Source organism: Callithrix jacchus, chromosome 16 (assembly GCF_049354715.1).
Source record: "Callithrix jacchus isolate 240 chromosome 16, calJac240_pri, whole genome shotgun sequence".
Taxonomy (NCBI): Eukaryota; Metazoa; Chordata; class Mammalia; order Primates; family Cebidae; genus Callithrix; species Callithrix jacchus.
The window spans coordinates 25,870,670-25,896,285 of NC_133517.1; the positions used below are offsets into that span (position 1 = coordinate 25,870,670).

Below are 25,616 nucleotides of genomic sequence, written 5' to 3' on the forward strand. Positions count from 1 at the left end.
AATTTATGTTATTTTCTAACATAAAAAGTTCACTTCAAAAATTCTACTAGTTTAATGTGGATAAATACACAATTAAATTAAATAACCCACCAATAAAGTAACAGTGCATTTGAGCCCTTACCTGTGCTACTGTTCCCTAAATTTCCTTGGTTTCCTATCATCCCTTGATTACCCATCATTCCTGGCTGAGGTATCACTGAGTAGGGACTACTGTTTCTGATTGGTGGGAAAGGTCCAGCACCGGTTGGGCTTTGCAATGTGATGTCAAGTGGTAAATTCTGGCTTGGCAATAACCTGCCCAGTTGCCCTGGTCGTGGGTTATTAAAAGCTAAGGAGAAAACAAATGAAAATTGAAGGTTAATATAGGATAATGGAAAGTAATATTAACAGTAGTAGTGTTTAGGGACAATGTCTGAAAATGACAAAGGTATGAACGTCAGGGACCAACTACCCAGATTAAAGACAAAATCACAGACAAAAAACACATGCAGCATCCCAACGCACAGACATGTGATCTAATCAACCGGTCTCTAATTCTTGATGATCTTGCAAAACAAAACACACACATGTATATTATTTACCATATACCTTCCTACCAATAGTAATTTCATTCATTCATTCATTCTTCTTGAGATGAAGTTTTGCTCTTATTGCCCAAGATGGAGTGCAATGGCGTGATCTCGGCTCACTGCAACCTCCACCTCCCAGGTTCAAGTGATTCTCCTGCCTCAGCCTCCCGAGTAGCTGGGATTACAGGTGCATGCCACTATGCCTGGCTAATTTTTTGTATTTTTAGTAGAAATGGGGTTTCACCATGTTAGCCAGTCTGGTCTTGAACTCCTGACTTCAGGTCATCTGCCTGCCTCAGTCTCCCAAAGTGCTGGGATTACAGATGTGAGCAACCATTCCTGGCCTGTTCTTTTTCTTTTAAAATACAGGGTCTCACTCTATTGCCCCAGCTGGAGTGCAGCAGTACAATCATAGTTAACTGCAGCTTTTAACTCCTGAGCTTAAGAGATCTTCTTGCCTCAGACTTCTGAGTAGCTAGGACTACAGGTAGGTGCCACCAAGTGTGGCTAATTTTTAAAATTTTTTGTAAAGACAGTGTCTCACTACATTGCCTAGGCTGGTCTTAAACTTCTTGCCTCAAGTGATCCTCCTGCCTTGGCCTTTGAAAGTTCTGGGATTACAGGCATGAGCCACTGTGTCTCGCTCCCAGTAGTAATTTCAAATATACAATTGTATTTGCTAAGTAAACCAATGTTTTCTTCATGTTACAATATTCAAACTTAGGAGTACTGCTTTCTCACAGCTATGAAGCTATAAATATCTCTTACATACATCACCAAACCTATACACATGTGGTCTGGATATCAGCATATCACTTTTTTTTTTTTTTTTTGATGGAGTCTTGCTCTCGTCACCCAGGTTGGAGTACAATGACATGATCTTGGCTCACTGCAACCTCCGACTCTTGGGTTCAAACAATTCTCCTGCCTCAGCCTCCCGAGTAGCTGGGTTACAGGCGCTTGCCACCATGCTTGGCTAATTTTTGTAGTTTTAGTAGAGATGGAGTTTTGCCATGTTGGCTAGGGTGGTCTTGAACTCCTGACCTTGTGATCTGCCCGACTCGGCCTCCCAAAGTGCTGGGATTACCGGCATGAGCCACCGTGCCTGGCCAGAATATCACTTTGTAACTGGGCTTTCCTAGGATCAGAATTAGATTTAAAGGGATTACTCTCATTAGAAGTTAAACATTTTAAGTGGGAACGCTGTTGCCCAAAGCAGTATTAAATTAAAGCTATAGGGCCCTGCTTACTTTTCAAAGTACAGTTTCCTTAAATTCTAGATACATTTGGATTTGATATAGTTTTTGTAGTTGCTAAGTATTGTGTACTAAGCACTAGACCAGCATCACATTGACAACCCATAATTTATTAATGTTATTAAATTTAAAATACTGTTATTACAAATTATAGTAATGTATTACATAATATCAAGTACTTTATTTTCCCTGAATCACATAAACAGTATGAAATAGCACATTTAAAAGAAAAAGTTCTTGACCATCAATGATAGAAACAAAGTATTTTTAAAAATTAGGGCTGTGAATAGAAATTATGTGCATGCTTAATCAGGACTTCCTCAGGTTTGGTTATCAGGTTGCCATCAATAATCTGAATACCATCAGGAGCTACAGAAAGAGGAGAAACCATGAACTCTACACAGTCTTTCATTACCTCCCCATGCTAATGAGCATAGGCTGCCTAATGTGTTTCTTTCTTTCTTTTTTTTTTTTTTTTTTTGAGACTGAGTTTCGTTCTCGTTGCCAAGGCTGGAGTGCAGTGGCACAATCTCAGTTCACTGAAACCTCCACCTCCTGGCTTCAGGCGATTCTCCAGCCTCAGCCTCCCGAGTAGCTGGGACTACAGGTGCCTAGCACTACGCTGGCAAATTTTTTGTATTTTTAGTAGAAATGGGGTTTCACCATGTTGGCCAGGCTGGCCTCAAACTCCTGAACTCAGGTGATCCACCTACCTCGGCCTCCCAAAGCGCTGGGATTATAGGCATGAGGCACCGTGCCCAGCCTAATCTAGTGTGTTTCTAACCCAATTCTAAACTCTTTGACTTTGTGATCTCCCACGAGCCACAATTAAAATTTCCATTAACCAAGAAAGAGTTTTGAAAGGTCACATGCAAAAGCTTTTCTTTTTTCTTTTTTTGAGATGGAGCCTCACTCTATCACCCAGGCTGGAGTGCAGTAGCATGATACTGGCTCACTGCAACCTCCACCTCCCAGATTCAAGTGATTCTCCTGCCTTATCCTCCCAAGTAGCTGGGATTACAGGTGACTGCCACCATGCCCAATCCAAACTCATCTTTCTTTTGTTTTGCCTATTTCAGAATGGTCAGAAATCACTTGAGAAAAGACCTAGTAATTAACGATATTCTATAATTTGACTGATAGTTGCCGTTTCTAATCTGAGAACAAATGCCAGGTATTGGCTCAAACTGTACCTGAAAGGGAAAATCATTCTGTTTCGTCAATTTAACACTGAAGAGGTTATCTATCTTTCTATGAACTATGGCCTTCTACAGAACAGATACTGTCTTCTGTACAAAATTCTCAGATAACTTCAGGTATTATCAATTTCTTCCATTAAAAACTATCAGATAACCTCAGTTATTATCAAGTTTGTAAGCTGAGTGTTCATAGTGAATAACGAATTTATGCTAAACTTTTAAAATGAAAAGATAAAAAATGTTTCTTCTAAACAGATAATTAAACTTAGAAAACACGTAGACACATAAAGTTCCATGTCAAGTGATGTTTTTGTGAGGATTCCTGAGATAGGGCAAAATTTGTCATGTGTGTAGCCCTTTCATGTATAATAAATACTTTTGAGTATTTTATTATTTTTAAAATTTATTTTCTGTTACTACCACTTGAGCAGTATGGAAGGATAGAATAATTTAAAATAGTGTATTATCCCTAAAAAGTCAGCATAGCTCCCAGATATTCTATATTTTAGTATTTCATTGTACATTAAACACATAAAATCTAGGATAATTCCATGTCTGAAGGCAGTGACGGAAATGAAGGGAAATATGACAATCAGCTGAAGAACCTCATCAATGTAGGTCAGTCTCCCTGTTCCACGTCGATTAAATTACCCACAAGAGAATGTGAGAGAACCATGCCCAGGAGGATCCATTTTGAATACTGTTTCAAAAGACTAAGACAGTAGATGGTGCTATTTGATCACAAAAACCTTAAAGTGACTAAGCTGGTTGCATCAGACTTCAATAATCCCTGTTTCTGATAGTGATTTTATGGAAATTTCTTGGCATAACCAGCCATTTCTCATACTCACTGCTCTGTGAAATTCGCAGTGCTGTTTTCTGGGCTCCAACAGGTGTGACAGGGCTGTTTTCAGCTGTAAGTTGCATGAGGTCATTGATGATAGCTTGCTTGTCAACTGATCCAGCAGGGGCGCCTGGCCTCGTGTCTGGGAAAAGCTGTGGTAATTGACTATTCTGCAAATCATCCAAAATCTCCTCCAAGTTGTCCAGCTCACTGCCAGGCTGTAGTTGACAAACAGAAGAGTTTATCCAGTCCTACTGTAAGAGTGGACAGCACAAGCCCATTTGCAATCATTGACCTAACTGTCATAAGGCATCACAGCCAAATAAAAGACGTAGAATCATGCACACCTCAGGCCTAACAGATAATTGATCATCTTTTAAAAAATTAAGTTGACAAAGGACAAGTAATTTAATCTCTTGGTCCTCAATTTCCTCATCTATAAAAAGTGATGGCTGAATTAGAATGAAAGCTCTTTTCCAGTATTGTGATTCATTGGCAATTTATAAATTCTTCTCTATTTTATGTTTGATCATTCAATTAATTATGAGACTGTATATTTCCAATTAATTATGAATAGACTATGACTCATGATCCAGGTCTAGGTTTTATCGTCAAAACTCCTGAAGAAATAACAAAAAAGAAAAACCTGGCATATAATGTCATCCGAATTTTTACCCAATCAGTTTTAAACAAATTGTCATTTCCTTTCAGGATTTTTTTTATCTTTCAAAAGAGTAGGGGGGTGGGGAGAGAGAAGCAAAATAATCTTGAAGTAATCATGAACTAAGCACTGCCTTTTCAATTTGAGTGGTCTTTTTTTCCTGCTTGCACTTTCAATTTTGAATGACAATGGCTTCCCCAGTCACTCACCAGCTTAGGTGAAAAAATGTAGGGAAGGGGGATAAAAACTGGTTGCCCCCAAACACAGAACTATTAACCTGATTATACAGAAGCTATACATTTTTTTTTTCCCCTCAGAAAGGGTCTTTCTCTGTCACCCAGGCTGGTGTGCAATAGCACACACTCATCCCTGTAGCCTTAACCTCCTGGGTTCAAGTGATCTTGCCACCTCAGCCTCCTCAGTAGCTGATACCACAGGCATGCACCACCATGTCTAGCTAATTTTTTGATTTTTTTTTTTTTTTTTTTTTTTTTGTAGAGATAGGGTCTCATTTTATTGCCTACGCTGGTCTCAAACTCCTGAGCTCAAGCAATCCTCCCGCCTCATCTTCCCGAAGTGCTGGGATAACAGGAGAGAGCCACTGCCTGTCTAGACAAGCCATAAAAAATGTTTATAAAGTTTCTCTTCCAAATAAAAAAAAAAACAAAATTCAAGCACTAACATAAGGTAAGTATCACTACTATTTCATATTTAGTACTTTTATTCTAGGAAGCGAAACTGCAATTTATTCTAGATTTTACAGATATTATTTTGAATACAACCTGACTGTGTGCCAGAAGATATTTAAAATCAGATAGTGCCAACCACATAAAAATGGTCGAGTTACATGCTAGGATTACTTTCCAGTACAGAAAGTGGTACAAACGATTTTCTTGATGTGTAGGTGGAAAACACGTTAGGTTCCTCAGTCATTGGACTTTGAATCCTTGACCACAACTATTCCTTTCATCTACACTGGCAAATCAAATGAAATTCATGGCGTACATCTAATAATGAGTTACACTTAAAGCAGGATGGCTTACATTTTTGTCCTACAGACAATTCCTCCCCATGCAGAGGTTGGATTTGCCAAGATTTTTGCAACTTATGGCAAATGTCACATCCATAGAGATGTCTTTTGATTGATATATTTCTCAAGTTAAGAAGAATAGAATGAAGTGACATTTTATTTGATTTTTCTCATAGACAACTAGCTTAGCGGTAACCAGGAGATCCATTTTCCTAAATGCCTTGTTAGAGCAATTACAAGACCATTTTTTAGTTAGTTTAGCCACTCAATTTTAACAAAAGAGGGAGGCATCATATATGGGAGAGTTAGTTAGAAGGTAAGAGCTGGCAGCCTAAAGTACAGACAGTCACAGACAGGCCAAATGATCTTTAAGCTCTGTAGAAAAGCACCACACTGAGTGTCTCCTCCAAGGGCAACACAGTCTTTCCTCCGGAGTGACAGTAAATTACTATTTCTTTGGCCGAGTCCAAAGTGAAGTAGTTTATGTAGGGGCCATGCTGCATTTAAAAAGCCCACAGGTACATGTTCACACTATTAGAGCCACAAGGGAACCAAAAGCCAGCAAAGTCATGTCACCCACCTCATGATCACTCCAATACGGCATGTATTCATTCAGTTCAATGGTGGGCAAAACTGCTCATACTACTGAAATAACCATTTAGTAACCATCTGCTCTTCCAGGAACATAAAACTGACTTTAGGTACTTCAAATACATATGTAAAGTGACTCCACTATAACCTTCTTTATCATGTTTTGCTGAATACATAAGGTATAAACTGATACACTCAGCATAAACATGTACTGCCCTCCAAGGACAGCACCTGGAACTGGGCACTGAGTCAACAAGATGAATTACTTTAATCATATTAATACGTAATTTAAAAAATCTTCCCAAAATCAATAATTTTTTCATAGAAATTCCTATAATTTCCTTTACTTTTCAGAAAAATGTTTAATAAAAATCTGTGGTAAATTTCCTTATACTTGTCGTGAAGATAGATCAGAAAAAGGCTCTAACGAACTGAGAAGGCTGTATCTGTTCTACGAAACCCAGTTTCCCTACTACAGTGCTGTCCCGTGTTGAGCATTTTTTAAAGGTAGAAGCTCCATGTGTAGCGGGTGAGAGAGGTGGGCTATAATAAGTGATAAGCTGCCTCTTGAGAAAGCTCTGCAGATTACTTTTAAGAGAAATATACAAAATAAAAAAGTCCATGTAAACAATAATAAAATATGTTATTTCTCAATGGATACACTTATATTTGCTCCCAATCCCAGATATATGTCAAAGCAACTTTTGACAATATATATTAAGAACAGTCTAGACTACTCACACCTTTCTCTTTTTTTTGGAGACAAGGTCTCACTCTGGAGTTGCGCAGGCTGGAGTGCAGTGGTGCAATATGGGCTCACTGCAACCTCGCCTCCTGGGTTCAAGCAATTCACCTGCCTCAGCCTTCCCAATAGCTGAAACTACAAGTGTGCACCACTACACCTGGGTTGTCTTCATATTTTTAGTAGAGACGGCATTTTATCATGTTGGCCAGGCTAGTCTTGAACTCTTGACCAAGTGATCCACCCACCTCGGCCTTCCAAAGTGCTGGCATTACAGGTGTGCACCACCACACCTGGCCACATCTTTTGTTTTTACCTTGACTTCTTTCACACAAACGAAATTATACTGTAAACCACCCGGAATAGAAAAATAGCTGTTACACTTTCAAACAGTCCTAATGACAGAATTCATGGATCTTCCTTTGTAAGCTACTCATTCCTGTGTCTAACATAATGAGTTTAATATAAGTCTAATGTTATATACATGTATGTATGTTAAAGCATATTTAAATGGTTTAGGCCAGGTGTGATGGCTTATGCCTATAATCCCAGCACTACGGGAGGCCAAGGCAGGTGGCTCACTTGAGGTCAGGAGTTTGAGACCAGTCTGGCCAACATGGTGAAACCTCATCTCTACCAAAAACACAAAAATTAGCTGGGCGTGGTGGCACCTCCCTATAATCCCAGCTACTCAGGAGACTAAGGCAGGAGAATGGCCTGAACCCCAGGAGGTGGTGGTTGCAGTGAGACAAGATCACACCACTGCACTCCAGTCTGGGTCTACAGAGTGAGACTCTGTCTGAAAACACACACACACAAACACACACACGTGTGTATATTTGAATGGTTAAAAACAATTTATTTCAAATAATTTCTAAATAATAAAATTTAAAATCCATTATTTTTCTTGAATAATTTTTGCTATTATTTTTATTTATTTATTTTGATATGGAATTTCGCTCTTGTCTCCTAGGCTAGAGTGCAATGGCATGATCTTGGCTCACTGCAACCTCTGCCTCCTGCGTTCAAGTGATTCTCCTGCCTCAGTCTCCCGAATAGCTGAGATTACAGGAACCTGACACCACATCACACCTCGCTAATTTTTGTATTTTTTAGTAGAGATGAGGTTTCACCATGCTGGCCAGGTTAGTCTTAAACTCCTGACCTCAGGTGATCTGCCCACCTTAGCCTCCCTAAGTGCTGGGATCACAGGCATGAGCCACTGCACCCAGTGAATAATCTTTATTTTCAAAAAGCATAAAGTTAATAGACTTTCAAATTTCGATCTAATCAGTTTAGCTCTGACAAGTAATTAAATACATCTTTCTTTTTTTGAGACAGAGTCTTACCCTGTTGGCCATGTTGGAGTGCATGATCTGGGCTCACTGCAACCTCCGCCTCCCTGATTCAAGCAATTCTCCTGCCTCAGTGCCCTGGGTAATTGGACTACAGGCATGTGCTAGCCTACCTGGCTAATTTTTTTGTACTTTTAGTAGAAACCGGGTTTCACCATGTTGGCCAGGCTGGTCTCGAACTCCCAACCTAAGGTGATCTGCCTGCCTCGGCTTCCCAAGGTGTTGGGATTACAGGGCTGGGTCACTGCACCCAGCCTAAATACATTTTTCTTAAGAAAAGTTATTCAGGATCTTCTTGGTATTATATCAAAAGGCCTAGTTCTATGAAGGCTGATAACAATGAACACTATTTGAATTCATTCACCTTAGCATCTGAAAACGCATTATGAAATTTTCTCCACTAGAGATAATATTGCTTTGCCTGTGTTTATTCTTTGTCAATTTTTGGAAAACACATTTAACATTAGTTTTTTTTTTTTTTTTTTTTTTGAGATGGAGTTTCGCTCTTGTTACATAGGCTGGAGTGCAATGGCGCGATCTCGGCTCACCACAACCTCCGCCTCCCGGGTTCAGGCAATTCTCCTGACTCAGCCTCCTGAGTAGCTGGGATTACAGGCATGCGCCACCGTGTCCAGTTAATTTTTTGTGTTTTTAGTAGAGACGGGGTTTCACCATGTTGACCAGGATAGTCTCGATCTCTTGACCTCGTGATCCACCCGCCTCGGCCTCCCAAAGTGCTGGGATTACAGGTGTAAGCCACCGCGCCCAGCCCAACATTAATTGTTATAAGTTTACTTTGCATGTCCTTCTTCAAGGAGATAAAATTTCAGAATATCTATACCCCTCAGGTTAACAATAACATTTGATGACTATAGCATTTTTTTTCCCCTATTCACATAAATTTTGGAAGAAATAAATTTGATTATATTAAGTTTCTGATAAAAAATTTTCTCCTCTCAATTTTTGTAGGCTTTAATTCTCATCAAAATTTCTTCTAGTCTCTACCCACTTTGTTAGGCACAATTTCTTCACAAGACAAAAAGATTGATGCCTTCCTTTAAAATGCTTTGCCAAGATACTTCAAAGTTTTGCTTAGGCATCTATTTGAATGCTCAAATTAGCCACATCAATTTGAGTTGTTAGTTTAAACTATTTCAGGCAGCAAATGAGTCAGAAAGATTTTTATAAAAGTTCTACAAAATGAAAATTAGACTTGATTTCTTTAATTTTTCATTTTTCTGGTTTTAGGATTTTTTCACTTCAAATCAACTTTTTCTCTGCAGGAAATATAAAAAGCACATGCATTTTAATAACATCAGTATTCTAATAAATTACAAAGCATCTTTTCAAAATATTTTAAATAAAAAGTAGAATTTTACCATATTTGCCAATACAAAATTGTATAGAAATGGTAATACAATTCTACGACATCTGGAGATAAATGTTCAGGACACTATCAGTTTAAAATATGGTTTACCTTTCTAATGGAGTCAAATACCAAGAAGAAATTCTTTTTAGCCTATTTCCGAACCCTTATCCTACGTGTCTCAGCAGCATTTGGTTAGGTATCAAAAGCATGCTCGACTGTGTAAATAAGTACATAACTTTTTTGTCTGTAAACATATTGGAAAATTTTCTGTTACTGTTTCCTGTTGGTTAGGAAATGCTGTAGAAACAAATGTTTAACTACTCGGCCCAGTAAAAAAATGCTATTTTAGGTATAACAACACCATCGAAGTACTTCCTGTCCTTAATAAGTTAGTAATAGATTAAACACACACTCAGTCAATGGCTCTTTTCTGAATCAAAATAACAAGACAGTTAACTGTGCAATTCAGACTCACTAATAGTTTATCTCACTAACTAAATAACTTATTGTATTCCCTGGAAAGAAAAGTCTTCAGTAAGTCTGTAGAGCAATCAATAAGAGATGCAATTAACCTGTATTTGGAAATAGTGAAGGTGAGCGAGAGCTGAAAGAATCATTGTTTTTTTCTCAAAAGTCAGTCATTCCAACTTTGATCTAAATATAGGTAATACACACTTCCTGTGGTAACTTTTCAAGCTGCAATGTTTTTGATGTCAAAATTGCTCTAAAGCAGTACTTCTGGTGGAGTTTTACATGAGAGTGAAGGGACGGTGAGACCAGGGACTGGATTTCATTAAGAAAAATATACTTACTATATATGCCTCTGTGTGTGTGCACATGTGTGTGTGCCTGTGTACACTGCTTTCTGTTTCCCCCCCAAAAACAGATCTGTGCTGATTATACTCTGGGCTTCACGTTTGCTAGTTGAGACAACTTTTACCAGAAAAACATTTCTCCTAAATAATAATCTGAAACTGCAAGTGACTCAAGGACTAAAAAACTCCTTTTTTGTCAGTTTCTTGTCTGAAGTTAGTGTAGTCACATAAATAAATACAGAAATACAAAAGAGTGGCCCCTTTCCTTGACCCTCTCAGTCCCTAGGGCCTCAGATCAGGCCTGAGATAGAAATAAATTGTTTACAGAGGGAGGCCCTGGCCACATTAGACACCAAGCTAAGGGAGACCATCTTGCCCTCCAGCGTATGTTAAGAGACCTGAGTGCTACTATGCCTGCCACTCTGAACTGCCACTAACTGTGTAGATTCTAATCTAGTAAACTTCAAAAGATTAAAACATTTACAGGTGTCAATACGGTTTTACACTCCACTTTATCCAAGACATTGCTATTAATTTTCTGCTGAGACACCGGTTTCCCCATTTAATGATTTTACAGCATTATGGAATAGCTGCTAATAAAACTTTGCACTAACATCTAAGTTTAAGGATTAATCACCCAAGATGTTTATATAATTTGGTTCTGTTTCCCCTGTAAATGGGATGAAGTCTTGAAAAATTGTATCTGACCTTTAGGAATGGCAGCAGCTGTCAAGGCATCAACGTGAAAGAAACAAGAAGGCCAAGTGCTTGGAAGCCCAGATGGAGCCCAGCTAGAAGAGCAAGTGTGGCCTCAGCTTGCCTGACGATGGCTCTCAAGCCCAGACCTGCCTCTGGGTTAGCTCTACCAACTCAGCAGAGCCCCAGGATACAGCAAGGGGTGTGCTTTCCCTTTCTCCATCCACTGAAGACACTAACACATGAAATATCCACTTGCACAACACATTTCAAGGACAAAACTGGAGCCATTTTAAGTAGGAAGGCCCTCTTGGGTTCTTCACTTCTTAACCAATCATGACTCAACAATAGATAAGAAGTACAGGGGGATATCCAGGGACTAGAGGAAAGTGATGGCCAGGGTGAAATCTTGGATCATTGATTCCCCAGGAAATGTCTCATACCAAGTCACTGTGGCTGCTAATAAACACATCTTTTCTTTAAACGTGTTTTTATTTTCTGAGACAGGATCTCAATCTATGGAGTGCAGTGGTGCAATCATAGCCCACTGCAGCCTCCAAATCCTGGGCTCAAGCAGCCTCAGCTTCCGGAGTAGCTGAGACTAGAGGTACATGCCACCACACCTAGCTAATTTTTTGTTTTCTAGCGATGGGGTTTCATCATGTTGCCCACGCTGGTCTGGAACTCCTGTCCTCAAGCAGTCCTCCACCCTGGCCATCCAAAGTGTTGGGATTAGAGCCATGAATCACTTTGCTCAGTCTGTTTTTGTTTTTTAATGAAGAAAAATAATAGCTTACTTTTTCCCTGTGATGTCATTATCACCTTAGAGTATTATCAAGAATGATTTGGGGTGGAAGGTTGAGTAGATGTTGGTCAAAGGATACAAATTTCAGTTGGCCAGGAGGAATACGTTCAAGAGATCTATTGTACAACATCGTGGCTACAGTTAGTAATAACATATTATATACCTGAAAATCACTAATAGAGCTTAAGCATTTGTATCCCAAAAAGTATGTGAGGTAATATATTTGTTAGTTAGCTTGAGCTAACCATTCCAGGATATGCATTTCAAAATAACAAGTTGTATGCCATAAATATATACAATTTTAATTTGTCAAGTATAAATAAGAATTATTTTCACCATCACTTCAGGTATCCTGGATTTTTTTCAGGGAATTTATTTTTCAGACAGGAACAGCAGATAACGTAGCATATTATTCTAGTTTTGAATTTACATACCATGGCTCAGATGTACTAATACCAGATCAACCTTTCTCTCTCCTTTCTACTATCCTTTTCCCTCTTAAATATTTTTTATACCAGTGGTCTAAGAAATTCCTTTGCATTAATCAGAAGTTAAGAATAGAAAAAAAATTTAAAATTAAAAAACATAAATAAAGAATAAACAGAAGTAGAATGACCTTCATTGAGTTTCAAAACCAGTTAAACTCTGATCTTAAAAACAGAGAAAGGTAAGTAAGAAATAATTCAATTAAATCTGTTCTGACAAAGCCCAGTTTCAAGGAAGTGATTATCTCCAATTCAGGCAGCTTCTATAACAGAGGTCAGCAAACTACCACCAGCCTGTGGGCTAAATCCTGTTTTTGTACGCGCTAAGAATGAATTTCCATTTTTTAATGGTTACAAAAAAATTAAAATATTTTGTGACACAAGATACTTGTATGAAATTCAAATTTCAGTGTCTATAAGCAGTGTTTTATTGAAGCCAAGTCACATTCAAGTTTGTTTACAGAGTCTGTGGCTGCTTTTATAATACAATGGTGGAGCTGAATGGTTGTGACAGAGACTATATGACCTGCAAAGCCTAAAATACTTACCATTTGGTCCTCACAAAAAAAGGCCTGCCCATCCATGTTCTATAGCTATGTCACTCTTTGCTAGGAAGAGTATTTGAAACACACAGCTTCAGTGAGAACAACAAAGGAGAAAACTTATTTTTATCCCATCACCTGAGGCTTCATAATGCCCTTATGGAGAAAATCCTTGATGGATACAGATTAGTACACCTGGGAGAAGACGTGACAAAACTTACCTGGTCACCAGGCTCAAAGCTCATCTCTTCCTTCTCAGTTTTCATTGCTATTAGTTTTGTGTTACTGGCAGAATCTGTCTTACTGTCCAGTCGCTCAAGTTTGGGGGTTATTTCTGGTAAACCAATATCTTTAGTGTCATCTTTATCTAGCAAATAGCGAAGTAGTGCATTCTCTTTCTTCTTGGGGCTCACTGGCTCTTGTTTAATAGTCACTTCTGACCCAGGAGCTGTGCTGCTGGACTCCTGGCTCAGGTCTTTGCCTGTGGCTTCTGCTGTTAACTTGGCCAAGTCCACAGGGGAACTGCTGTCCTGTAAGAGTCTGTGCAAAATTTTATGCTTCTCCTTGAGCGAGGTTCCATGTGTTGACCCAGAACCAGGCAAGCTACCTGTGGAGTCTTTGTTTGTGTCCGACAAAGAGCTGGCTAAGGGTGAGGGCTCCATCTGATCAGATTTGGTGGTCAGCAGCTGCAGGAGTTTGGTCTGCCCTTTGCTGTCATGCAGCCTGCTCTGCCCATCGGCTCTCTCGCTGCTCACCACCGGGGGCAGGTTGGGGTCATTTGTTTCCTTTTGCTCTGCAGGATGGCAGCTGCTCTCTGCTTGTCCAGTTGTACCTTCAGAGGGCTCCCCATAAAGTCCAAAACAGTCTTTTGAGTCCAAGCTTCCCATCTTGCTGAGTGGGGGAGGATTCATATTAACTGGGGAGTTTTGTAAATTGCCCATTTTTAGGTCCGGTGAAGCCAACGATGACCCTAATGAGACCCCATGCCCCTCGCTGAGGGCCTGAAGTGCATTGAGTGAGCTGTTGGTATAACTATGGCTATTTCCTGTGCTGCTGCAAACTCCCACAGGGGAATGCAAGCTTCCTGCAGGGGAAAACTGACTGGGTGGGATTCGAGGGCTGCCCGCTACTCCGGGGCTCATGCGATGCCTTGGTGAAAGCATGGAGGTGGGCTGTCCTGGATTCATGCCAGGGCTGCTTTGTGAGGGGCTGTTCATTTTGAGTGCATAGTTACTACCCTGAGGAGTGGCTGCTTGCATGCCTGACACATGGTTCATTCCCCCAGAACCACCAAACCTGCCCATGGTCATGCCCATTTGTTCCTTTGGGCCATTTATGGGAAAATTTATATTGCTACTGAGGGTCATGTCCTGACCTGGGTTCCCACTGCACAGAGCCTGATGGGCAGGGCTGCTAGAGCTAATTGGATTCAATGGCTTCCCCATCGTTTGTCCAGTCAGATCCGGATTCATCACACACACATTCTGCTCTCTGTATAACGAGGAAAGAAAGAAATGTAAGATAAACGGAAAAATACCTAGCAAGCTGTTATTAATTTTTAAAAATGAGATGGCCTCTTCACTTTAAAAGAACAGACTACATTTAAAGGATAGATAATAGTTTGTTGAAACCATCTGCAATTATGGACAAGACTGAACATGAACAGTGTTGGATCAAGACGGATGTTTTTCAGGCAACTCATTAAGATGTCTGGTTTCACAGAGGGGGTGTGTTTAAATTTGACTACTACTGTATTGAAATTGCATTTACTAGACAATACATTATCAGGATTCCAATTACATAATATATCTTTTCTCATGAGTAGCTGAGAGTTTGTATTGTCTGAAAGAAATGAGAAGAGCTGTCTTCAGTTTTTTTTCCAGACATTATAATTCCTAACAATAGACGCATCTGTAAGCCCAGAGCTCTGATATGTACTACTTGGCTCAAGATGAACAAACTTAGGGGAAAACAACTTGCCCCTAACTGTTAAGAGAAACTCTGCCAGTTCTAGAACTAATAGTTACTAAAACCATTTAGAATTAGATCACCTTGTTCAACAGATTTCCACTCACCTCTTCACCCCACTCCCCTCCAAGTCAGGGAGACCTCAGAGCCAACAGCATGGGAAGGGAAGTTCAGAGTGACTTTAGTTTGTGATCTTATTCTTCCACTCCCGGATAACTCCATTCCATCTCCTTACTAATGACTAAAAGCAGGCTTTCTGAGCAGGATGATTTTGCAAGTTCTATGAGCTTTAATTTACAGCCTTGGCAGTCACTTTTGAGTTACCAAATGTGTTCACAAATCCAAAAAAAACAGGTTTCACAAATTGTCAAACATCAGCTTTTGGTTAGGTGGATGAAATATGCCACATCTGTAATCACTTTCAAATTGTTTTAGTTTGAGGTTAGATTTATTAACAGTTGGCAAATAGGGTTGCCCGATTTTTTTACTCCTAAATAGACAGTGAATTGAGAAATGTGATAAAATGGGACTCCTCAGCTGCAGCAATGTTATATATATTTACTGATAGGATCTCATAAAGTTTTAACAGCATATACATAAATATTATATAACTACTGAAATTTAATCATTGTTCTAAATATGTGCTCTAAAACAATATGGTTTGACATTTATTTAAAAATCAACATTCAATTTCTTTAGCTTCATTTTTCATGAAAATGTTTATTACTCATTAATATAAGGTCTAATGTCAAGAAGTTAATTTAAACCTGAGATCAAAAATCTAAAATATCATTTGTAAATATATACATAGAAAGTTCTAGATTTAGGCTGCACATGGTGGCCCACACCTGTAATCCCAGCAATTTGGGAGGCCAAGGTGGAAGGATCACTCAAGGCTGGCACACGCCTATAATCACAGCTACTCAGGAGGCTGAGGTACAAGAATTGCCTGGGAACCCAAGAGGCAGAGGATCTCAGTGAGCTGAGATCACGCCACTGTATTCCAGTCTGGGGACACAGAGCAAGACTCTGTCTCCCCCCACCCCAAAAAGGTCCTACATTTAAACACGCAGGAGCAGAAATAGAAATCATACTATTGACATCAATATTCCTGCCCTGCATTTGTTGCTACTGGGAGCTGATCAATAAATGTCCCTTTTTCAATGTAACGGGCAATCATGTCTGAACAAAGTTACTGCTAGCCTTGTGTTCTTCCAGTTGGGTTTTACAATTCACTAGTGTTAAGGCTAAAATTCAAAGTAGAGTCCTATTTTGCCTGTGTCGCCAGTACAGTTGTTTGTTGGTGTATGGGGGACTGGTTCTAGTCTCCATCCTGCCCCCGCTGCAGACACTAAAATCCGTGGATCTTCAAGTTCCTGATATAAAATGACATAGTTTTTGCATATAACCTATACACATCCTCCTATATACTTTAAATCATTTCTAGATAATAATTTCTTATAATAGTTAATACGCTGTAAATATTTATAATACAATTAATATAATATAGTATAACTTTATATATATATATTTCCCATCCCCCCCCCAAATATTTTCCATCTGTGATTGGTTGAACCCTGAGATGCAGAACCCTTGGATACGGAGGGTCAATTATATTATGAGTTGTCTTTTAGCCAACTGTTAGTAACAATTTAATGTTATATTTTACATTACTGGGATTGATGAGAAATGTCTAACAAATCTGCAAAGCTCTAAAATGATTTGCTGCTTTTGTAATACCTCTTCTTAACTTAGAAAGGGAAAATGACTTCTTACAACTAGGATTACCTGTGAAGCATATGTAAAGATATTACGAGTTGAGGTTCATTCGTAGTCTGAGAACGGATGAGTTTGCTCTTCGTTTGTGCAGCAACAAGAGTGCCATCAGACAAGGAAAAACGATAGATTTGACTGAATGCCAATCCTTGTCTCAGTACTGCGGGCAAGCAAGGAAACAGAAGGCATGTTTAGAAAAAAAATTGAGGAGTGGGGAAGGACAAGACATAATAATCAACTTCATTAAGTTTCCTAATAGTTTCCCACCAGCATGTTAGAGTTATTAGTAATACTTTATGATATTAAAACATAAGATTTTAAAAGCACATTTACTTTTCACTCAAAATACCAATGACCTCAATTATCTGTTTTTCTTACCAAGAAGAGTAAGAGCCTGGACCCTCAAACTGTGTTCTTAAAATCTTTTTTTTTTGAGACGGAGTTTCGCTCTTGTTACCCAGGCTGGAGTGCAATGGCGTGATCTCGGCTCACCACAACCTCCACCTCCTGGGTTCAAGCAATTCTCCTGCCTCAGCTTCCTGAGTAGCTGGAACTACAGGCATGTGCCACCATGCCCAGCTAATTTTTTTGTATTTTTAGTAGAGACAGGGTTTCACCATGTTGACCAGGATATTCTCAATATCTTGACCTCGTGATCCACCTGCCTCGGCCTCCCAAAGTGCTGGGATTACAGGCTTGAGCCACCGTGCCCAGCCCTTTAATATCTTTATTATCATGGCAAAACAGTGCAAACCATTTATCAGCTCAAACAGGCTTTTCAACAATTTGCTTAAAAATGGTAGAAAACAATATAATGTATAAACATGTTCTCTCTTATGTATGCAATTTGACTTTAATTTCCTTTTAAAACTGATACAACTATTAAAATAAAATTTATGACATTAAATATAGTCAATGAATATTCATCTCGAAGTTACGTACTGTTCAGTCCATCATCTCACACACTACTTTTCCCCAGTCCTGTTTTTCACTGTATAAGAAGTATTATTTTCACAGTTAGGACAACAGGAAGCAAAACATAAACAATCAAGGATAATCAAGAATAAACAAAGAAGGACCTATTCAGAGAAAAAGGGGCTAAACAAAACTGAAACGATAAAAGTGCAAATCTTAGCAACATTGGAATTAGTTTAACTTTTAGATAAGGGGTCAGATGCTTTTATTTTCAAGACAATAACAAAATATAACACAAATCAACTAGGTTAATATAATTTCTTTTAAAATAATTGAGATTTGTCTTTTAAAGCTACTATGTTTTATAACTGTCTTATACTACATATTAAAAAACAGCATTTCAATTCAGTTAAAAAAAAAAGACATATAATTTAGTTCCTCTTAAACCATTTTAAGAAGGCCACTATGTTGCTACCACATAATCCTCAGCATAAATTTTGTGGGTTGAATAGTTACCCCCAAAGCAACCATGCGTATTCACCATTCCACAAAACTGCCACAAGTGAGAGAGGGAGAGAGAGAGGCTAACATACAATGTGGATTCTGATTTCTTGGTAAAATTTCACTTTAAGCAATTGTCAGGTTTCACTTTCTGCCATCGATTGTTGCATAATGTTAGTCTGAAGTGGCAGTATTGAAAATGAATTACTGGACATGTGAGTATCTTGCTTCGTATAATAAGTATGTTTCTAAAAGATGATGTAAATGTAATTTTATTATAGTAAGACATATTTCCAATGGCTTATAATTTCAGAATTTTTCCTGACCTTGGCTGTGATCCCTAAAGATTTTCATTTCCACTTGGAAATTTTCCAACATCTCTGAAAAGTAGGTATGTGTAAACACTCATGTGAACACATTTAAGAAACACCTCCATATAAACAATCTTTGCAGTAGATTTCCATTCAATGTAACTGATCATCCCTGATCGTTTCAAAACTTCAAAAGTTTGGAATGTCTATATGGAGTTTCCTTCTAGTCAGTCCCATCTGTTTAAATCTAGTGCAGTGCCTGGTCCATCTGTGTAAATCCTTTTGTAAGGAATCAGGTTGCCAAAGAATTAAACTCAGGACCCAAGGACACTGAATATGTTTGCTTATGTCAGTTTCTTGGCTTTTTGTTATTACTGTTCTTTCTATTTTAAACGAGATATAGTGAAATGGTAGGTTAAGTATTGATTTCTGTCAATGTAGCACCTTTATTTCCTCATATTCTTTCCAACTCAAAGAAAAATGCTGGAAGACACAAGTTGTTGGATTATATACTTATTTCTAAAAAAAAGATGAATAGGATGAAAAGAATGAATAAGATGAGGAAAAAATAAGGGCATGGAAGAGACAGGTCATTTATTAATGGTTTTTGCTTTTTTATATGTGATCTAAAAAGCATAAAATTTAAACATACCAACATTATTGGCAAAGTGCCAGGGTCACAGATGCACATTAAGTGGATGATGACGAAGTCAAACTCCATTTTCAATAATTAATTACAAATTTTTTCTGCAAAGATGCAGACAACTGTTGAAGCTGAGTTACAAGCTGCACTGCACTGCACGAGCCCCTCATGTGCAGAGTGGCCCAGCTGGCAATGCATGTGAAGCCCTGGCCAACTGCACCACTGGGACACAAAGAGAGGGACAGAGTCTCCCTTCCCAAATTAGCACATCTAAAGCAAAAGGAGTCCTTTTGTGTGTGTGTGTGTGTGTGTGTGTGGGGGGGGGGGTTCCTACCTCTTTAACAGAAACAAAAATGCACTTGAGAAAAAGTGATTCCATGGAAAGACCTTTGGGAGCAGCATGACAGAGTGACCAAAATGGGCTCAGACAGATGTCCTGCACTGACACTGAATGCCAGTGAGTCAGTCACTTCACCTGCCTCAACCTCCTCATCCTCTCATCCAGAGTGAGAGACGTGACATCCATGTCACGAGCTTGCTGTGAGGGCCAGTGAGAGGAGGCAAAAGGGACAATGCCACACAAAGTCCAGGTGCTCAATAAGGGCTGCTGTTATTACTGAAAGAAGACTGAAGTCTTGGGCTCAGTTCCAGCTGTCCCATTGCTTAAGTCTGTGATCTGAGACAAGTGGCATCACCTTCTGGACCCTCTAGAAACACCTGGATAGTCTTTGTTGGTTACCACCTTGAAGAAGGGCTTGGGGTCCCACTGTTACCTCCACCAGGGATTCACTCACTCTCGAAAATTCTACTTATTCTTATTTCCAGATTCTACTTGAATCGTTAATATTTCTTTTAATTAGATGGTACTTACAATCTTTTCATACTTCTAGAAACCCCTGGATCAAAGAAAATGACCTCTTTCTTCCTCCTTTTGTCTGCCTCTGTGACACTATCATCTCTATTCTACTTTTGTCACACTCTTCTGTCCTATAGGTTGTCCTGTTAAATTTTCCTTCAGATGGCAACATCTGTACCAGATGACACAGCTCATGAGAACACAGTCACTAGATCTGTTCCCAAGGTGAACTCCAGTAATCACTGAGAGAAAGTTCCCATAGGAAGCAATAATTTAAGAAAAATTATTTAGAGATGCTTACCTTCATGATGATGCCTCTTAGCATAGGACACAGATTCTCCTTCATGCTGTGCGTGGAACTTCTGAATGCACCTTCTAACCAGGTCCTCCCAGCCTGGTTTCATGGCTGCTCTCATGGTACTGGTATCCAGAGAAGTGATCTTGCCTATTAAGTAACAGCAGACATTATACCTACATGTTGATCTATTCTTTATGGAAATAATTTTTTGTTTGTTTGAGACAGAGTGCATCCAGGCTGGGGTGCGGTGGTGCGATCTCAGCTCACTGCAACCTCCGCCTCCTGGGTTCAAATGATTCTTGTGTGTCAGACGCCCAGGTAGGTGAGATTACAGGTGTGCACCACCACACTTGGCTAATTTTTGTATTTTTAGTAGAGATGAGGTTTTGCCACGTTGGCCAGGCTGGCTTTGAACTCCTGACCTCAAGTGATCCTCCCGTCTCAGCCTCCCAAAGTGCTGGGATTACAGGCATGAGCCACCATGCCTGGCCAGAAACATTTAAATTTTAACAAGATCTAAATGTATGTATTTAAACTAGGTAACATAAGTATATGAACCAAAAAGGTATATACAGTGAGAGCCAGTATCTCTCTCTCTGGTCCTCCAACTCCTTGACATTTCTACTGCAGCAGCGATTGCTAACACTAGCATTATTACAGTCTTCTAAACACATTCCTTGCATTTCCAAATAATGTAAGTATTCTAAAATGATTCCTTTGGTTTTCTTTGGAAAGTAAATTTACCTTGGAGATCCTGGCGAGTAGTAAAACTTTCTGATGAGGGAAGAACTGGTCTTTCCTTCATGGGAACTCTTCTTGCCACGCAAATCAAGCAGGACTGCAAATCTTAAATCACACGCATTTAAATTTATTATATTGGGCTTTTCTAGTGATTCAAACAAACCTAAGTGTATTTATGACAGCACAAGCTGTCATAAAAAAAGTAGTAAGGGAGACAGTGATGAAACACTATGTACCTGAGCTTCTTACTGGTTTTATTCTCTCCATGGAAGTGGTAGGTGAGGAAGGGTGGCTAAGGAGAGTTGGGGAGCAGAGGAGAAACTGCTGAGGCCCCATGATACATGTGATAGAAATATATCCACTATACTACAGTGTCAATAATCTGAAATCCTCTCTCCAGTGGTAGAAAAAAAAATATCCTTTGTTTTTAAACGGCTGATAGAAAATGATCTTAATTTGTAATGAAATACAAAAATGAAGAAAACTAAAATCTGATACTCTTGCTTTGTCAAGGGTTTGCTTCTTAAGTTTTAGAGTTCAGGAAAACTATGTATACCTTATGCCAAACTATGTAAATACTACAATGACAATATGCAATTTAAAGGAAAGAATATGAACTGGGTCTCAATGGGGATTCAGGGAACGACTCCCACAATACCTAGAAAATGCAGCCTGCACCAGAATAGCTGCATTATAGTTCAGAATCTAGGCTGTGGACAGTTTCTCACACAGGCAATTCTAAGCACTTATTCCTCACTTTGCTTCAATTGTTTTATGCCTCAGGGTTCATTTCTGGAGGAAAGGGAAAAGTTTTATTTATCTTTGTAACATGCAGGGTACACTGCACAGCCCTTTCAATTTAAAAAACACTGGACAAATGTTGGTTGTTAAAAAAGTAATCCCTTCATGTCTTCTTAGGTCACTGATTTATGATTGTTCACCTCTAAATCTGATAATTTCTTGAATTTAATAAAGAATTTATCTTTGGTCCTGCTGCTACCCCATCTGAAATATCAGGCTGCCTCAATTTCTCCCTCCATAGGTGCTCATGCTCTAAAGCTGAGGTCCTCTACAATCAATACTTCACTAACCACTCCAGGACCTCACACTGTCTTCTTGGACAGATTTTTCTCTTCTCAACTCTTTTTTTTTTTGAGACACAGTCTGGCTCTGTCACCCGGGCTGGAATGGAGTGGCATGGTCTCAGCTCACTGCAACCTCTGCCTCCCGGGTTCAAGCAATTCTCTGCCTCAGCCTCCAGAGTAGCTGGGATTACAGGTACCTGCCACCACGCCTAGTTAATTTTTGTATTTTTAGTAGAGATGGTGTTTCACCATGTTGGCCAAGCTGGTCTTGAACTCCTGATCTCGTGATCCACCTGCCTCAGTTTTCCAAAGTGCTGGGATTACAGTGTGAGCCACCACGCCCCCAACCTCTTTTCTCAACTTTTACAGAAATTTTAGTATACAGTTTGTAACTTGGCTGTTCCTGAATTGCTCTGTTGTAGTCTTTTTAAATCGTTTCATGTATTATTTCTTCAACAAGACTGAAATATCCAGTAATAGTTGGTATCACAAAATTACAATGTAATCATAGTCCTCAACAAAATGACAACTAAATATCTGGGCACTATGAGATAAATATCTATCTAGCTACTGTATGAGTTATTAACTCATTTCATTATCTTAACAGCTCTATGATACATGTAGTTGCATTATTTCCATTTTACAGACAAGAAGATCAAAGCACAATGTTTAAGTAACTTGTCCAATGTCACACAAAACTTTGGCAAGGCCAGGATTAGAATCTGAGCATGCCATGGCTCAGAAACCTTGTGCTTATGCTATATTGTGTTAACACCCAGAACCTACTTTTAAATGTACAAAAAATATTTAAATATAAAGCACAAAGTAATATATTAGCTCAGCTACTCATTTTTTATACTACAGTGCTGGGACTACAGGCATGAGCCACTGTGCCTGGCCAACTGTGTGCATTTTTCTAGGGCTGTGACATACAGCTTGCACAAGATGTTCAAAGAGCCTAGGATCTCCCAAAAGTGTGATCACTAATACAGTCATACTAGTAGAGTAGCCACAATCCTCCTGTGGCTATTCAAATGCAAATTTAATCAAGTTAAAAATTCAGCCCCCTAGTTGCATTATTGACATTTCAAGTGTTTGCCAGCCACATGTGGCCAGTGGCTGCTGCCACACCTGATGCTGAAGATATGTCACTCCCACCACTGCAGACAATTATGTTGGACAGCACTGTTCTGAAGACTTAAACATTTCCATCACAAAATAGTAAAATTGAAAAGAACAAAGATACTGCCTCCTCACTTTTCTTTGGGTGACCACTAATTAAAGTGTGAAGGAAGTAGCACAGGGATAAATACACAGACACATAAATACCCTAGGGATTCTGTCCCACCTTCTCCTTCTTCTTTGATGGACTTTGGTTGAGAGACAGCGAAGCACTGCATAGTTTCATATTTCTGATGAGCTTCCTGGTTATCATGACCCTCCTCTTCTGAATCAGGTAAAGGTTTTACCAGCATCCGACAATTGAAGGTATGGCTGTTCCGCCTCGGAGGTTCACCAGACCAAGATCCCCCATTCACTGAGCAAGGCAAAAGTAATCCAGTTTTACAAAGAAACAAACATCAGATTCATTGCCTTTGAATTATTAAAATGATGCAGAAAAAATATGATTTCATTTTTATACATTACTTTTATTTTTTATTATTATTATTTTTTTGAGGTAGAGTCTTGCTCTGTCACCCAGGCTGGAGTGCCGTGTCGTGATCACAGCTCACTGCAACCTCCGCCTCCTGGGTTCAAGCAATTTCCCTGCCTCAGCCTCCTGAGTAGCTGGGACTACAGGTGCATGCCACCACGCTTGGCTAATTTTTGTATTTTCAGTAGAGACGGGGTTTCACCATGTTGACCAGGCTGGTCTTGAACTCCTGACCTTGTGATCCGCCCACCTTGGCCTTCCAAAATGCTGGGATTATAGTCATGAGCCACCACGCCTGGCCTACATAGTACTTTTATACTTTTCTAAATACTTTCATAATCTAGAGGAGAAAAAATCTTTAACATTTTATAACCTGGGGAAAATCTTGGAATTTTCTCCCCCCTCCTCCTTTTTTAAAATTTTACTTTGAGATCTGGGTTACATGTGGAATCTTGGGATTTTTATAACATTTTCTACATACTTCTTCACCCTGACTCCTTCCCTTCAAGTCCAGTCCTGGATTATTTGTTAAAAATAGTTTTCTACTTTTGCATCTTCTTTTGATTTCTTGGAAATTTAGTTGAATCTACTTGCATTCCAATTTTAGATGAGTTATCCCTGCTCGAAATTCTGTGAGTGCACATCAAATTCTTTCAGAGGCTCTGGACTTGATATCATCTGGAGGATGAAGTTCATTCACACAAGACTCTCACTAAGCAGCTCCACTGCATCTGTCTAACAGGATCTTCTACATTCCCCTGCACTCCACCATACTGGGCCAGAGTGGATGTCTTTGCTCCTGCTGCCACCCTATCTAACGTATCAGGCTGCCTCAGTTTCCCTCTCCACAGGTATTCGCTCTAAGGCTGAGGTCCTCTGCAATCAATATTTTACTAACTACTGTAGGATCCCACACTGCCTCCTCAGAGAGATTTTTCTTTTCTCAAATTTTACAGATATTTTAGTATATAATGTATAATTTGTTTTTTCCTTAGCTTTTCAGTTGTTGTCTTTTAAAATTGCTTCATGTGTATTTCTTTAATAAGACTGAAAAATCCTTGAAAATACCGTGCTAATGTCATTTATTGTCAAGTTAACTACTTCAGACATCTATTTGAGTATTAAAACTAAAAAAAGTATATATTACTTTAAGAAAGACAATAAAAGAGAGGAAATGTATCAATTATTTTTGAAATGCATTAGAGAAAACAATGAAAGAAAACAATGACTGATTTTGAGAATTAAAGGGTGTTTATGGATTTTACCAGGTTAACTACTTCCTCATTTGATACATAAAAAATCTGATGCCCAAAGAAATGTTCAACTACTAGAAAAGTTGGAATCAGAACCAATCCTTACTCTCATTTTGGTGTTCTTCTCTATACCATTCCTTATGCTTTATCTAAAAATATTGGCGACAATAGGACAATAGAACAGGGGATCAAAAAAGGGTGAGTCATAAGAAAACAAATATATTCTCCAGACACCAGCTAGAAAAAATGGAGAAGGACACGTAGGTGTTACAGCAAACCCAACGGCCCATGAGCGACACAGTGAACCCAAAGAGCCCATGGCCACTGGGCTGTAAAAAAGTAAGAAAGGAAACAAACCCTCAAAAGGAAAAAGTTAGCTGCCAGAAATTATTTTAAAATTACAGAAAAACCCATAACTAGCTTTTAATGTCTTTGCAGACATTTGGAAAGTTTACTTCAGCATCAGCATTTTGTTTTATTATTATTACTTTTTTGAGACAGTCTCTGTCACCAAGGCTGGAGTGCAGTGGTACAATCTTGGCTTACTGCAATCTCCGCCTCCTAGGCTCAATGGATTCTTGTGCCTCAGCCTCCTGAGAAGCTGGAGCTACCATGCCTGGCTAATGTTTTGTATTTTTAGTAGAGGTGGGGTTTTG

At 39.1% G+C, this 25,616-nt stretch overlaps 1 protein-coding gene across 28 annotated transcripts in view; it reads right to left on the reverse strand.

Annotated features, from left to right (window-relative positions):
• Positions 1-25,616, reverse strand: part of NCOA2 (nuclear receptor coactivator 2) — a 368,943-nt gene that overhangs the window by 31,282 nt on the left and 312,045 nt on the right. For 22 of the 28 annotated variants that reach the window (XM_078352611.1, XM_035276632.3, XM_078352609.1 and 19 more), the window contains 7 exons: positions 23,402-23,590; positions 20,972-21,073; positions 20,231-20,374; positions 16,716-16,863; positions 13,181-14,450; positions 3,876-4,086; positions 122-328 (listed from right to left, as the gene is read on the reverse strand). In XM_078352611.1, the coding sequence (XP_078208737.1) occupies positions 122-328; positions 3,876-4,086; positions 13,181-14,450; positions 16,716-16,863; positions 20,231-20,374; positions 20,972-21,073; positions 23,402-23,590 (2,271 nt within the window). The remainder of the gene's footprint in view (positions 1-121; positions 329-3,875; positions 4,087-13,180; positions 14,451-16,715; positions 16,864-20,230; positions 20,375-20,971; positions 21,074-23,401; positions 23,591-25,616) is intronic. The other 6 variants (XM_078352625.1, XM_035276640.3, XM_078352621.1 and 3 more) reach the window with 1 other exon arrangement.